This window comes from Zeus faber (genome assembly GCF_960531495.2).
Source record: "Zeus faber genome assembly, chromosome: 11".
NCBI classification, from domain to species: Eukaryota; Metazoa; Chordata; class Actinopteri; order Zeiformes; family Zeidae; genus Zeus; species Zeus faber.
In genome coordinates, this window is record NC_137205.1 from 12,363,948 (window position 1) to 12,379,082 (window position 15,135).

The window sequence follows — 15,135 nt, forward strand, 5'->3', positions numbered from 1 at the left end:
CAACTCCACTCCGCACTACTTCGGAACAAAGCGATCAGAGGTCGATGTAAACAGCTTTTTCGGAAAGAAACATAAACGCTGTTCAGACCTGGCATCTCAAATCCTGATTCACCCAATTTCACAGTCCCACTCAAGACAAAACAGGCGAGTCAATCTTCTTCTTGCCATTATCTTTGGCTTTCCTGAAGGAACTTAAGGTGTTTGGATTTTTTTTTCTTTGGCCGTTTTCCTCCGCGTGCTCATACGGAACTCAGTCGGGATAGGAGACTTCCGGATAACGTCAACGTGAATCCTCCATCTACCTTCACGGATCACATCATCGCACCGAATGCATCTCAACGGGTCTGAATGGAGGGTTACTGCCGAATCAAAGTGTTTTCCCTTCAGAATCGGAGCCGGCGTGTGTCCCGCACAGCCTGGGGTTGACGCTTCCAGCGCCCCGAGTCGTGGGGGAGCTCAGAGGATACAGTTTCGGAGGACCGCTTTTCCTATTTTTCTTTCTGGAACCCGGGGCCGTCGTCGCTCCGTCAAGATCGCACCCCTCGGTCGCTGCTTCTCTTCAGGTGGCCTGCTTGTCTGGGTGGCTCTTCAACTTGTGGAATTTAACGCTGTCCAGCTTCTCGAACCGCTTTCCGCAGTGCTCGCAGGTGAAGTTGTAGTGCGCCTCGGACGTGTGCTTCTTCATATGCCAGTTCAGCGACGCGCGCTGGCGGCACTGGTAGCCGCAGATTTCACATCTGGAAGGAAGATTGGTGGGGGAAAAAATGATATACGAACAGATGAATGACATTGTAGAGGTTCATGGGTTTAGTTGACAATTTCAACTGAGGCTCAGATCTGTATCAGACTGTAGGTAAAAGTGATACAAATCAGATGGACGGCTCTATGTTTAGCTCTGCGTCTTTTAGGATGACTGTTTAGAGTGGTTATATTGTGCCTATTCAGGTCATATACAGAGTGTGGGAGTTCGAGCTATTGCATATATCTGATAGTCACTCCGATTCTGATTAATCAGATTCAGGTCTTATTGTAATTCCCCTCTACCAAAAGTAGAATTTTTTAAGCACAGACGTTTTTTATTACGTTCCATTTTTCCCAGCGTGTATACATCAGAGTCGAAAATGCTGAAAGGCGACACCCAAGTGCCTCCATTTCCCAATGAGTCACTCACTGAAGCGGCGTCTCTCCCGTGTGTGTCCGCCTGTGGACCTCCAGGTGATTTTTGCGTTTGAACGACTTTCCGCACGTCTCGCAGATAAAATCCCGGACCCCTGGAAAAGAAACCACTTGTATTTATAAACCACTGAAAATGAATATTCAGAATGGAATGGAGTTTCTCTGGCTTTTATGCTTGGATCTCCTATTCCTTCACCCACCTGAATGAATGATCATGTGGCGATGGAGGTGGTTCGAGAGGTAGAACCTTTTCCCACATCCCGGGTGGGGGCAGACCTTGGTCCTACCCTTCCTGTGGACTAGGTTGACGTGGTTCTACCGAGAAGAAGAAAGGGACACAGAGATTAGAGTTATTTTGTTTGTCATTTATGGCTGCCCCCCGACAACAGATTTTCCTTGTCGACTAGTCATAGTCGTCAGTTCCAGCAATTAATCAACAAATCGGCGTGCTTATGATATACATTTAATGATTTAAATATATGTTTTGGGGGCATCAGAAAATTGTTTGAGTTCCAGGGTTGAGAAAGAATGTTATAACTAACAGTGTTAACTCTGTGCTACATTACAGATAAATAAAAATAGATTTACTAGCGCTACATGGTGCGCACGCATGAAGTGAGCCGCCTGTTTATTACCGGCAAACCATCAAAAGCTGTAATTATTATTCCGAATGTGTCGGAACAACAAGCAAGGAGACCAAATATTTATTTTTGTTCAAATTTGTTTCAAATTAAAAGCCCTGTAGTGTTTTATACACGGGTCCAGGTTAATTTTGACAAGGCGCAGCCCCTGAATGGAGTTCCCCCCCGCCCCCCACCACCAACCGACGAATGAAGAACTTAGTCGACTAAGACTCCTTCCTGCCGACTAATGTTTGGTCGACTATTTGGGAGCAGCACGGCAATCATTTAATCAGTCACATTGATAGATATTTCACTTGAGTTGTACCTGAAAGCTGCTGATGGCCACGTAGACCTGGCTGCAGCCCTCGTAGGGACAGTGGAACATCTTAAGCATGCCGTCTGCCTCGATCACCGGCCCTCGTCTGCTTCTCTTGGACCTGACACTGCCAGGGGAAGAGACAAGCGGATTTTTTCTCACTGTACAAGGCCTGCGGCTGGAGTTCGGGGGTTCTGGCGGTAGGTTTAGCTACCTACCTGTTCAGACTCCTCTCAAGATCTCTCTCGCAGCTCGGAACCAGAGGCTCAGCAGCCGACTGCAGCATCTGCTTGTCACTCAGACCTGGGGGGCAGGAAGAGGAACCAATGCATTTGTAATTTGTATCCATCACATTGGTATGGACTTCCATACTTTTGATTGTTTAATCAATAACTGTAACTATAGGAACATAAAGGATTATTCTGCAATAAATGAACATCTATGCCTATAAAAGGCTTAGATCCTGTATGGATTTATGCCTACACTTCTTAACTCCTTTTAATAGTTTTTAAATGGTTTTGTTTTTTTTGCAATTTTTTGAACAGCACTATACAAGTGTGAGGTATTATGATCAGAGTTTATTCCATTTGGAATGCAGCAGACCTGAGATGGAGTCGTCTTCTTCCTCCTCCGCCATCCTCAGCTCGGAGTCTGACGGGCAGACCTGGTTGTAGGTGACGCCCTCGATGACGGTGCAAGTGACCTCCTCCATGTCACCGTCCCCCATGTTGAGTTGGATGCCCTCAGAGGCCAGGGCCTCGTAGCTGGGGCCCGTGATGATGATCAGCTGGGAGAGGACACAATGTCATGTGAATTGTAGAATCTAGTAATGACTACAAGAGAGCTGTTTACAGTCATTATGTTTTTTTTTTTTTTTTTTTATAATACACACAAAAACTTTATTTGGAGTCTGGGGAGGGTAGGATTGCATGACTCTTTATTAAAATAGATATCCATAGATTTATTTTGCTTAAAGAAATTCTATATTTGATATTTATACCATACCTATTTAGCTAGCACTTTATAAGAAACAGCCATTCAATGTGTGTTGTATGTACTCCGTTACATGCTGTTTCTATTGTTAGTGGCGGGGCCTGCCTTACAGAAATGTATTAAAATTTGGTACAGCAACCAAAACATTGCAAGTCAAGAAAGAGATAAAAGATTTTCACATCTATCAACTTAAGTTAACTAGTGAGCCCAATAAGGACAGGTGGCAGTTCCAGTAAAATAAGCACAAACTATAATATTACACCATTAGAGGAAAATGTGGCATTGCAATAGTAAACCTGAATGTTGAAAAAAAATTAAACAATAAAAGTTGCAATTTTGAATGTACTTCTGGACTTGAAATGTAATCCACCCAACACAGACAATCTTATGGATTTCTACTTTAAACTCAAAGCAGCTGCACTGACCTGCGAGCCTTCCAGCGTGGCCCTCTGGTCTGGGATCTCGCAGCCGGTCACCACAGTCTGGAGCGTCTGCGGGTTGAACAGTGTCCTCTGCTCCGGCACCTGCCGGGACAGCGGCGTGGACAGTTTGGGCCGGGCGCCAAGCTCCACCATGTCGCCATGTGCGGGATCCAGCCCCGTCTTCTCCTCTACGCACTCGTAAGCATCCACAGTCATCTCCTTCTTGCCTTCTTTTCTGAATTTCTCCTTCCGCCCTTCTGCTTCCGGTTGCTCGTCTCTACTCGGATCCTCGGTTTCTCCTGTGTTGAGGTCCTCACCCGTAGGGTGAAATCCTGTCTCCGCGCCACCAGTTTGTGCCGAGGCTTCCTCTCTGTCCATTTCCTGCCCAGCTATCTCCCAGACTGGCTGCCCAGCCAGTGGAAGGTCCCCCGAGGGAGTCCCCAGACCAGGCAGGTGGTTGAGGGCTGTGGCCTCCTCCTCCATGGGGCTCATAGGTGGATCTTGTGGCTCGCAAGCATCTAGATTTTCTCCCATGACTGAGAAACCAATGAACAAATCATTTTCATACATACATACATATATACAGAACATACATCAGTCCTTAAAAGTGGATGCTGAATTTGAAGGATTTACCAGTTAATATGGCCTGTAGAATGTACTTTACCCTTCCCCTTTTGTTGTCACCCGCTTTCAAAAGGCGAAACGAAACAAAACAAAATTAAAGATCAACATAAGGGTCCCACGTTTCTATGTACCTTTGACATGTCTCTGAGCGTCTGTTTCTTTCCGTCTCTTTGCGGTCATAGCGGCTTTCGTCTCTACCGTGTTATTGCTTGCTGCCGTTCTTTCTCCATCGTCCTTTTCATTTGCAATTCCCTCGGCCTCCGAATCGCTCGCCTCCCTCAACGGCGAGAAGAGGTATTGCACAAACGAGTGTTCAGAGTCACACTGCCAGATGGCGGCGGTGGAGAAGCCGGGCTGGGGCTTCAGCGCCCTGAGCTGAGGCTCGTACGGGCACGTCAGACAGTGACCCTGGTACCAGGACACCAGGCTCTGGAGGCTTGTCGCATGCTGCTCCTTCCTCCCTGGAAGACATTGTGAGACAAGCAGAAAGCGACACCGATTAAAAATGGGGTTATTTCTCTGAACTGGGCTTTAGAGTGCCAGACTCGGACTAGGCTTTTCATTCCCCACACCACTCACCCCCCTACAGATTCAGAATTGAAAACGGTATGATAAATATCCATGTATGCATGTGTAACGTGGGAATCTTTATCCAAATTGCTCACCTGCATGTGTGCACTCACCTTTTTTCTGCTTAACTGACACTTCTGAGGCGATCTTCTTCCTGCCAGCCAGTGTGGTGCATGAAATATAATTAGTATCAACAGAATTGCGTAGAACGGGGGACTGAACTGTGGAAATGCTGGGGGGTGAATGGAGAGAAATTCAGTCGGGGGTTGAGCATAACATTGAGATCATAGTTTACCCGTGGTGTTTCCTCTGATACTTCTCTCCATAGGTGGAGTTGAGCAGGATCAGGTACTCCGCCAGACCGGCGTCGCTCAGCCGGGTCCGCCTGCGGAGCTCGCTCCACAGCGCATGGGACTCGCCCAGGTACACACGCCGCACGTCGTACTTCTTCCGGGACTCCAGGCGCCTCTGCGCCCGGTCGGTGTCGGTAAGCCTGGGCCGACCTCTGCACCGCCTCAAAACGGATTTCATTCGGTCCCCCCCGGTTATGTTTGCGTCCAGCAGGTCCTCCGGGTTTGCATAGCGATCCGCCATCTTGGCGACAACAAAAGCAGCTGTTGTTATGATTGCCTGGGTCCCGGAAGTTTGGTCAGACTCAACCGGAAGGAAAGAAAACTAAACTATAAACATAAAATATAAACGTAAATATTTCTACACGATCTAAAATGTGTTGAGAATAAGTAGCGCGCGCTCTCTCGTCGGGACAACGGGAGAAATACCGCTGGCCTGAACTTTTGGCGACGCCGTAAAACGGAACGCTGTAATAAATCCAGTTGTTTCCACTTTGCACACGGACTGTATTACTCCGGACACCCCACGTGTGAAATGTAAACAGAAGCGGGAAGAGTTGCAGCGACAGTGACGGAGTTTGAGCTACACCCGAATCGCCTGGCAACATGGCAGATATTTTGACAAACGTGTTTAGTACTTATATGCCAAAAGATGTTAAAAATGAGTTTCATTGGGCGTCGTCCCAATTACCGACGTGCAGTACATTAGTGGTGGGGGATCGTACAGTGAACCGCTCCCTGCTGCTGCTGGCAGCCATAACAGCCGCTTCGGAAACGGGAAGAAAAGTGGTCTTCTTCACTCAAAATCAAATCCAGAGCCTCCCAGTCACTCTGCAGAGCTGCTTGCCCAACCTCAGCCCCGAGAGCTTGAAGGTAGTTGTTTTATTTTATCAACTAGAACATACGTGCATCAGGTGTGTCAGGGAGCAGTGCCATTTTGTAAGTCACTAAGTTATTGGTCCGGACACATAAAAGTGCACCATCTCCAATATACAGCAAGCAAGTGGTAGCCTGTTTGTAGCTGGAAATCATCTCGGGATAGGACAGCTGGCCCAGAAATGCTTTCTGTGCTCATCACTTTCATACCAGGCTGCTACCACTGTGGCCTACCCTAGTGATTCTCACCATTTTTTCATATCAGGGACCCTCGAGTTGATCAATATTAATGCCACGGACCCCATTTGATACGATTTTGTCTTTAGGAGCCCAATCCGAGAATATATTTATTGTTAGATGTGATTGATTGCACCCATCCATACCTGTTTATATTATACTGATTTAGTGGTGTTATTTAACGTCCCGTGAATGAAATAATGGTGACCTTGAACTATTAATGGTTTTTTTTCTGGGGACCCCCTGGAACCTCTTGTAGGACCTCGCATTGAGAAGCACAGATCTAGGCTACTGTTGGTGGAATTTAAAAGGATTCTGATTCTTCATCATGTACCGCATTTTAACACAGGATAAAAAAAAAAGCACCACAATTTATTATTTTGATTTCCGGTGCTTTCCTTAAAAATAAAGGTCTCCCTACAATATTGTGCTTCTCTGAATAAACATGTCAGATGGAACTCTGATGTAGAATGTGCAAAAACAGATTTTAGCCATGTTCTTGATGTTACATTATGGGACCATTTAAAACATACAACACACAGACCTTTTGCAGACCTGCCAACCTGCATGCATTTTGTGTACCAACCACACAATTCTTGGTCAAAATACGCAGGTACGAAATGCCATATGAAACTACACAATTTTTTTTTCAAATATATAATAATTATATATATATATATATATATATATATATATATATATATATATATATATATATATAATATAATTAAGCAAAACAATAAATCAATACAAAGAGTACCGTACATTTATTGTGTATTTAAAGTACATCCCTCAGATTGGACCAGATGCTATGATTTGTGCTTCTGGAACTCCTCCCTCTCCTCTCACTCACTCAACATCCACTGATACACAGCGTAGCGTTACTTTATTATCCACCGAGGCGTAACGCTGCAGTGCTGAGGTAAAATGGGAAGTGGGAGCGTAATAATCAAGCACGAAAATGTGACTAATGTTACATATAAAACGGGAGAAGCTGGTGACCAGAATCAGCCAGTTTTCAGCTTCATCCTGTGCCGGTCAAATTTACACGCCAGAAACTGTGCTCATCTACTGCTCATCTATTGTACTCGTAAAAATGCTCCAATACTCAAGTCTTATACCAACATAATGTAATGTAATTGTGTAGTTTATCAAAAAAGCGAAAGAAAGAAAATGTCGGCTGTTTGGAGATAGTTCAAGGTAAACAAAGAAGATTAGATCACTTATTTATCTAGCGCTGTCACTACAGCGGAGTGTCTGCTCTGGTTGTTCATAGTTCACGAGCTCCGCTCATGATGAAAGTTTTTGACTCTTTTCTGAGACTCGGCGCTTGACGAATCACTCAGTCAAACTATTTGTTCGATTTGATTTAGTTGGTTTCAGTGGAGGACTTCCAGTGGACCAGAGTGAGAAGAGTCGGCCATTTATTATTATTCAATGATTGCAATTTCTTTTGGAATGATACCATTGTACCATATAAAACAATAGAAAGGTATATTTGCACTCAAAAGTGGAAGGACTTTCATTTGAAGTTTGAACTGGACATTTCCATGTTATTTATATGTTGTGTCCACTTACAGGTTGCATTATACTGAAACTTGGTGACAGTCCCATATTTGATTTTATTGGAGCTCAGTGACCGTTCCATGTTGTATTTTATTAGAACTCAGGGACAGTTTCATGTTCTATTATTAATCTATAGTGAATAATGAACAATAATAAACACAGTGTCAAAATCAGAAATCTCACTATTGTGGTAACAAAAATTGCAGCATTAGTCCGTATGTGCAGCTGTCCTGTTAAATGAGTGTGATCAGATCACACTCACATCATATTTGTCATTGACGTAGGGCAGATATACCCAATGAGACCAAATTATAACAAAATTAGATTCCTCCGATCACGGCTATAAACTCAAAATGATCGGACAACAATGTAAAATATATTTTATTGTCAATGTTTTATTATGAACATACAATTGAATGAAAATCGGAATCGGCAGGTCAGCCGAGAAATTTGCAACCGTTGCATCTCTAGTTGGTAAACATATTCGGTAACTTTAAGAGATTATGCATTTAAAGCAGTATATCCTAATGAGATTAATTTGTATACTGTATATATGTAGCCGTAGTAGCTTGCATACGATGTGATTATCCTTGTTGCGAGATGACTACGGTGTGAATATCTGATGGAGTCATTTAGCTGCAGTAACTCAAACACCACAGAGACTCCCTGTTACATTATTGTGGTGCTCAAAATACTTTCCCATGGTTGGCAGGTCTGACTTTGGCGCACCGGAATTGATGTCTTGTATGCATTAAGCACCTAGGCAATAAAGCTCCATAAGATGCAGCAAATGTATTTTTCTAACAGTGGCAATTGTGTTTGAAGTAAAATGTGTTTTCTATTGTGAAGACATTTTTGCTAGTTGAAGTAACCACTTGTTGCCGCATGTGCATCCAAATCTCTTTTCAGAAAATCAAGTTTTCCTATCCTAGTACGGTGGAGGAGCTTCTGATGCAGGTGGCGTGCCTCCACGAGTCCACTAACACATCCCCGACGACGCCATCTCTGATCATAGTTGACCGGCTGGAGGGCTACCTGCGTGGCCCTGGAGGGAGCCAAAGTGCTTTTCACCAGGGGGAGCAGTCTTGCGCTGCACATGTCTCTGCGTTGCTGCATGACACAGCTTCATTTCTAACGCAAGTCCTGGAGCGTCAGAACCCAGGTTTGGCCCCCTGCCGAGTGATTGCCTCATTCCAGTCGCAGGTAGAGGTTGGCCAAGCTGCCAGGGAGCACTCCGTGCCAGACCCCCTACACGCTGTGCTTGATCGGTATTTCCCAGTCCGATGTACTTTGGATAGAAACACAAGCTATGGGGCAACAGCAGCTGGATCGCAGGAGGTATGGCATGTTTATTTTTCTGGGACAGGCATCACGGAGACCACTTGTGCCCATAATAGTAAAGACAAGCAACCTGGCATTGCCCAAGAGTGGCAGTTAGTCATTTTTCCAAATGGCCCAATGGAGTTTACTGTGGTCTAAAGATCCAGGAGTCGGGATCTCTATGTGTTGTGGTGGTGAAATACCCGTTATGGCAATGACTTTTCAAGGAAATTATTTCTGTGAGCACTCCTTTTCTGCTTTGGTTTTACTTTTAAGAGGTTATGAACTCACATGTGAAAACACATCGAACAATTCCTCTCCTAACTAAATAAGACACTGTTCCATGCCATTTTCCAGCTAATAAAACCAGTTGAAGTTAAATATCAGAATCTTCAAGGTTCCTTTTGTTGCCAAGCCTTATTCCATGCCAAGCCTTGTGAACTCTTCTTTTTTTTTTTTTTTTACTTGTTTTTTGAATTGATGAGTTTCAATCTAAAGTCAACTACAAAGACCACAATCATTGTAAACAATACAATCTTTAATGAGATAAAGGTTTTATTTTTTAACATATATTGAAAAATACACTGTAAAAAAACTTTTTACGTCACACAATTTAATGACATTTCATTAACTTTTCCATGGGAGCAATCATACCGTGAGAGTCACTGATTACCTGAATTCATGAACAACCAACTAAGAAAGCTTTCATTGTATTTTGAAATGAGCTAATTTATATTTGTTGATATGTAATACAAACTACTTAAAAAGAGAGAATGTGATTTATAATCTACCAAAACATAAAAGACAACATTCAGGTCAACAAACGCTAAAAAACGAAAACATTTCACTTCTGGCTCTTGTTGAGGTTAAGGCTGTTTTAAGTGGTTAACATATGCAATGCATTCTTTTGATTGTTTGTTTATTTTTTTACGCTACAATAAAGGGGGATTTAACGTAAGACAACCCAAATATCTATATGATATTCTATTTTAATAATGGAGGCAGTCATATAAAGCATTTATCTAAACTGATACAAAATACATTTTAAGTACTCAAATTTTGTGCACCTTGAGCTGCAGTGACATATGTTGCTGAGCTAGAACTTAACGTACGTTGACACTATTTACAGTTTGAATCCGAAAATGTGAGGCGTTAAAATGTAGAGACACAGACAAACTTATCACTCAAAGCACACACACTAACTGAACAATGGGATGTGTGGAAATGTAAGGCCCGATTATCCAAATGATTTTGTTACAATTGTAACACATTATAGACAACACAAAATATTATTTACAATTGTAGTAGTTAAAAAAAAATACACAGTGACAGAATGACTGATTTCTGACTATGGACCCTGGGGCCCCAATGAAGCCTTTCGCTTCAACCGAGAGTACTTGCGGATATAAGTTTGTTGGCTTGAGAAGGAATTATTTTGGTTTTTAATTTGCAGGGCCCATAGGTATGTGTGCCAAATATAAGGGTATAGAATGTTGAATGTGCCCTCAAAATTATGCTGCATTTGATACTTTCTTAATTCAATGTTGTGAGAGTTCATCGCTCAGCCATCAACGTTTCACTGCTCAAACAGAGTTTATGTTTAATTCCAGTGGAAATGTAGAAAAGTCATATCAACTAACCTACAAGACATAGTAGATCCACTGAATGGATATACCGAATATTTACAAGGGTATCACATTATAAGTGTTATAGCTGAGTAACTTTTTGTATTTGTAAGATTTTTATTTTTATTTTTTTATGAAAAGAGAAAAGTGTTTTTACCTGTCTGACATTTGAGAGTAGTTTAGGCTGACTGACATCAAAAGGTTCTTTTGGTGGAGACAAAGTTGTCATTTTGATCCCTCCAGCAGACACAATCCATCATGATGCCATGCACCACAACTGTGGGGAAAAAAAATATCCCAATTTTTGTGGTTTTTTTTCAGAGGCTGCTCCAACATACGCCCAGTCCTCTGTCAGTAGCCTCTAAAAGGAACCTGTGGTTGGGCCTCGCACCAGATCAACAGCCGTAGTGGACTGGGTACTGCCTTGTCAGCAAGGATCTCCTGTGAGATGGAATGTCATTTTTATACTCGTTGGCATAGATCACACATTTCCCAATGTCATCAATGTGGCTGGAGCTCATGGGGCTGTAATCCATTGAGACCCCCGAGTCCGCCACCGCCATGTATGTGTACCCCGGGCCTTTGGGTGGCCAAGTATGGTGCGGGTACTCAAAACTGGACTGGGATGAGAGTCGACCTGACCTGGAGCTGTGCTGTAGGGAACCCAGGTCTGAGTGGGATTCTGTTGACGTCGTTCTCTGGGAAGCGAAAAGCACCTCCAAAGGCAAAGTCTCCTCAAGGATGTCATCCAGCCGCTCGTCGTCACCGTGGTTCGGGGTGTTGAGGGTGACGTACGCGTCGTTGGACTTGAGTAGAGAGATCTGGGAGCAGGGCACAGGGTGCCGATGGAGCGCTTGCAGCTGGTCCATCAGCCAGTGGTTGTGAGGTTTTTCTCTCCATCCCTCCATCATTACCAAATCCTCGCTCAGCCTTTTCTCCTCCTCTCTGACCACCTCCCCTCCCTCTCTGGCTACAGCTTTAGTGGCCTTTGGCGGCAGAGGTGGGGAGGACAGTGGGGGACAGAGGCTGAGTTCAGAGAGGACTTCCAGTGGAGAAGGGTACTCCTCCGAGTAGAAGAAAGCTGGACCCAACCACAAGCTTTCATTCGTCTGACCCAACCACTGCTACGGATAAACACAAAGACGAGGATTGAGAAAGTGGCGGCAGATCAAATTCCCTTCTTTCTACCCCCCTTTTGTTCATGCTCTAATAATGAGTTGCATATAATAGTAGTTAGTTTTATACCTGGAAGTCCCCACCATAATCAGAAAAGAGACCTTGGAACTTGCTTTCTGGGTTTGGAATGGCAGGCCAAATCTTCGTTATGAGGAACCTGAAAGAACAATAGAGATCATCAACTGGGGGTCATCAACTGATAACTAACTTCAGTCATGGGGAAGTGATAGTTCTATGCTGCTCTAAGGGTTTACCAACCTCCGATAAGACAGGAGCACAGCGAGGGAAAGCAGAATGAAGAACAATGAGATGATGAAACTCAGGGACACAATAAGTGGGTCTAAGGCTGGAGGGGAAACAATATGGATACAACCAAGACAAAGAATAAAACAAATGGCGTTGAGACAAAAAAAAAAAAAACGACATTGCGTCAATGCAATACAATATACTAGTGTCTTAATAAGTCTGTCTGCACAGTCCATTTTTATTTTTATTTTTTTTGCCATAACCAAAACTGAGGCTTTCTTTTGTTTCATATGAGACCCACCTGCTGGCAATGTGACAATGGAGACAGGGTCACTCCATGCACTCCAGTAGCCATTGTAGCTGATCCCGTCCAGTTTAACACGAACACGCACCTTGTACTTGGTGCTGGGGGAGAGGCCTCTCAGGATCAACTCTGAACTTGCTCGTACCTCTTCCACCTGGAAAGGGTTTGAAGAGCACCCCAAAACTCTGTATCAGTCCAAACTAATTCCTCAGTCATGTGCGATGGAATCCAAGGTGGGAGGAGGAAATCCAATAACTTTACCTCGCGGAGAAAGCGTTTGTAGTGGTCAGCCTTACCTGTCCCACGTTGCTGTCGGCCGTAGCGTAGCTGACCTCGTACATCATGCTGTCGTCCATGTACTTCAGAGGAGGAGGCACCCAGCTCACCCTCAGCTGCCCCTGCTCGTCCGTGCCGCTCAGCATCACGTTGGCTGGCGGGTCCAGCAGAACTGCGACGCAAACCGGCGGGTTGTTCAACCACATTGTTTTTGTAAATCGAAATCATCACTCACATGGAACACCGAGCCTGGCTCGGTGTTGCCGCGCACGACCAGCACTCACAGATAAGCTCAATGAGGAGGCTGCGGTTGTGGATCAGCACTCCGTCACGACGCACTGCGATGTCCATTTGGACGAACATCTGGGTCCGGTTCAGCTGGCAGATGAACAGCTGCTTACCGTTCAGTGCGGGAACGGCCCTCAGCGGACACCGACTGCTGTTTTCATTCCTTGTGAGGAGGAAGAAGGTGTAATCAGTCCAATCTGGGTGTCAGGCTTCAAAAGTGTCGCCCTGAGATACTTGCGGCTGGGTGGATTTAAATGCATCTACGCAACCAACTTGCTTGCTGGTGTACTCACTGGTAGGTGTATGTGAAGGAGTACTGATTGACAGAGCCAGCCCTCTCCTCATCTTCCTCCCAGAAGCAGGTGAAGTCCTTTCTACCTTCTGCAAAACATTTTGGGTTCTCTGGCTCCTCACGGAGCATAAGGGACACTGGAGGGGGTGATAATGGGGTTGCAAAGTTAGAGCATGATACCATCCAAAACAGCCATGTAGGCCTGCTGGAGATAGCCACACGGTCATCATTACGTCTGAAACTCTTTTGTTTCCTCTTTGTTATTTCGTAATACCATTTGAAATTACATTATTATTATTATTATTTTTTTCTCCAACATCCGGGTTTATCCTTGTCTTTGCTCTGAGGTGGTTGCTTCTTTTCGCTTCTTTTGCCTTCTTCTGACCGATTGATTTGTGAAATGTTTTTGCTCACTTGAGCGCGATCAGTGAATTCTTGCCGGGAAAGGCGGACCCCACCAACAATGGAAACAGCAAAAACATCCAATGGCTGGTTCTTTTTAAGTGCTAGCTTTAAAAAAAATTTTTAAAAACATCATCAAATATGCAAGGTTGAAATTTGTTTCAAGGAGTTATTTCAAACAAATGACCACTTAAGTAATCTCAACTCAGCTCATATATATCAACGATAGAATTGAGCTCAGTGGAACCCCTTAAGGTGGCCTCACTTGGGCTTGGAAAAACAAAGATTTAATCTTACCTTTCTTTTCGAAATCCCCTTTGCTTCGGAAGGTGGAGGACACCTGGGCGCAGAACAATACAAATAGCACCACCGACCGTTTCAGGTTGTCACATGTCATCCTCTTGTCTTTTGTGAACACAAAGACGTGACTTTTCTGTTGTCCGTCTTCATTACTGCAGCGTAACCTGTCCCAGGGGTCTCTGCCCTCTCTGCGGCAGCGGCAGCTTGTTTTGGAGATACCGTGGATAGCGTCTGTTGTCCAGAAGATAAGGGGGCGGTGGCAGAGCTGTTTACTTTCTTCAGTAAGTTGGTGAGGAAGAGGTGGAGCAAGATGACGGTTCCACATGTTTTTCACCCTCTTCTGGGCGTAAATTTCACGGTCATTGATGTTTACTACTTATGTCTGTAACATAGGGGTCAGCTGCTGGAGAGACTGCTCGGAGTGGAAAAAAGGCTCAACATCTTATAACAATGACATAAGTTATGAATAATACAAAGGAAATACAAGCGCTCACCAACTTTCTACAGTAAGTTGTTGAGGAAGAGGTGGAGCAAGATGACGGTTCCACATGTTTTTCATGTTAAGTTATGAATAATACAAAGGAACACGTCTATGGCCTTAAGTAGTTATTTGGCTAGCTGCGCTGTGCAAGGCCAGTAACGGAAACCGCACATGGCACACCTCAAGACTGCAACGGTTCCTTATCTGTAAGTGACACCCATATGTTTTCTTGCTGCAAGTGCCTTATCTATTCTGCAAGCGCTCCTGTTGCTCCCCCAGTGATAAGTAGGGTTGAGTAGTGAGTGACCCATCCCTGTTAAAGTTTGAATGACATTTAGCGCCTCTTCTCACCACTTTGGGGTCACGTGTGGAGTTCAATGGGTGATATTGACGGAACCGGATGCTGCACAACTCAGTACAAACTCTATGACAGTCCTGCGTCAAGTCAGCAGTGTTGGAAGAAGTGCTCAGACCTTTTACTTAAGTACAAGTGAGGCAAAATGACTTGAGTAAAAGTGAGAGTACCACGTCGACATTTCCACTTAAAAGCAAAAGTGTAAACGTGCTTCATTAAGTACACATGCACAGAGGAGGAGGCGGTGTGTGTCCAACGGTCTGAAAGTGAGAGGTGCCAGGAAAAGGGGGACCAGGAAATCTGTAGTGTTTTGGAGG

At 44.3% G+C, this 15,135-nt stretch overlaps 3 protein-coding genes across 4 annotated transcripts; 1 reads left to right on the top strand and 2 right to left on the bottom strand.

The window, feature by feature from the left end:
- On the bottom strand, nt 1-5,318 carry znf653 (zinc finger protein 653; the record flags this gene model as incomplete). The annotated part of the gene is made up of 10 exons (XM_080009593.1): nt 1-737; nt 1,172-1,271; nt 1,377-1,491; nt 2,125-2,242; nt 2,334-2,418; nt 2,719-2,902; nt 3,534-4,066; nt 4,286-4,615; nt 4,838-4,878; nt 5,020-5,318. The coding sequence occupies 10 exons, from the start codon at nt 5,316-5,318 to the stop codon at nt 560-562; spliced, it is 1,983 nt and encodes a 660-aa protein (XP_079865719.1). The 3' UTR covers nt 1-559.
- Nucleotides 5,319-5,716: 398 nt separating this feature from the next.
- Nucleotides 5,717-9,358, top strand: swsap1 (SWIM-type zinc finger 7 associated protein 1; the record flags this gene model as incomplete). The annotated part of the gene is made up of 2 exons (XM_080009594.1): nt 5,717-5,947; nt 8,663-9,358. 2 exons carry the CDS (start codon nt 5,717-5,719, stop codon nt 9,230-9,232), a joined length of 801 nt encoding a protein of 266 aa, XP_079865720.1. The 3' UTR covers nt 9,233-9,358.
- Nucleotides 9,359-9,679: 321 nt separating this feature from the next.
- epor (erythropoietin receptor) lies at nt 9,680-14,136 on the bottom strand. 2 transcript variants are annotated; one of them, XM_080009432.1, is made up of 8 exons: nt 13,980-14,136; nt 13,282-13,417; nt 12,985-13,151; nt 12,721-12,872; nt 12,422-12,578; nt 12,133-12,220; nt 11,944-12,031; nt 9,680-11,822 (listed from the first exon to the last, which is right to left on the bottom strand). In XM_080009432.1, the coding sequence occupies exons 1-8, from the start codon at nt 14,077-14,079 to the stop codon at nt 11,094-11,096; spliced, it is 1,617 nt and encodes a 538-aa protein (XP_079865558.1). In that variant the 5' UTR covers nt 14,080-14,136; the 3' UTR covers nt 9,680-11,093. The 2 variants fall into 2 exon arrangements, with proteins under 2 accessions (XP_079865558.1, XP_079865557.1); XM_080009431.1 differs by having other exon boundaries at nt 12,133-12,578.
- Between the last annotated feature and the right edge of the window lie 999 nt (nt 14,137-15,135).

Bases quoted from the DNA above. Each gene is read 5' to 3' on its own strand.
- epor (XM_080009431.1), bottom strand. From the start codon at position 14,079: ATGACATGTGACAACCTGAAACGGTCGGTGGTGCTATTTGTATTGTTC. The intron at 13,418-13,979 runs GTAAGATTAAAT...CACCCCCTCCAG, and splicing joins AGGGGATTTCGAAAAGAAAG to TGTCCCTTATGCTCCGTGAG. The intron at 13,152-13,281 runs GTGAGTACACCA...CCTCCTCACAAG, and splicing joins TCCTTCACATACACCTACCA to GAATGAAAACAGCAGTCGGT.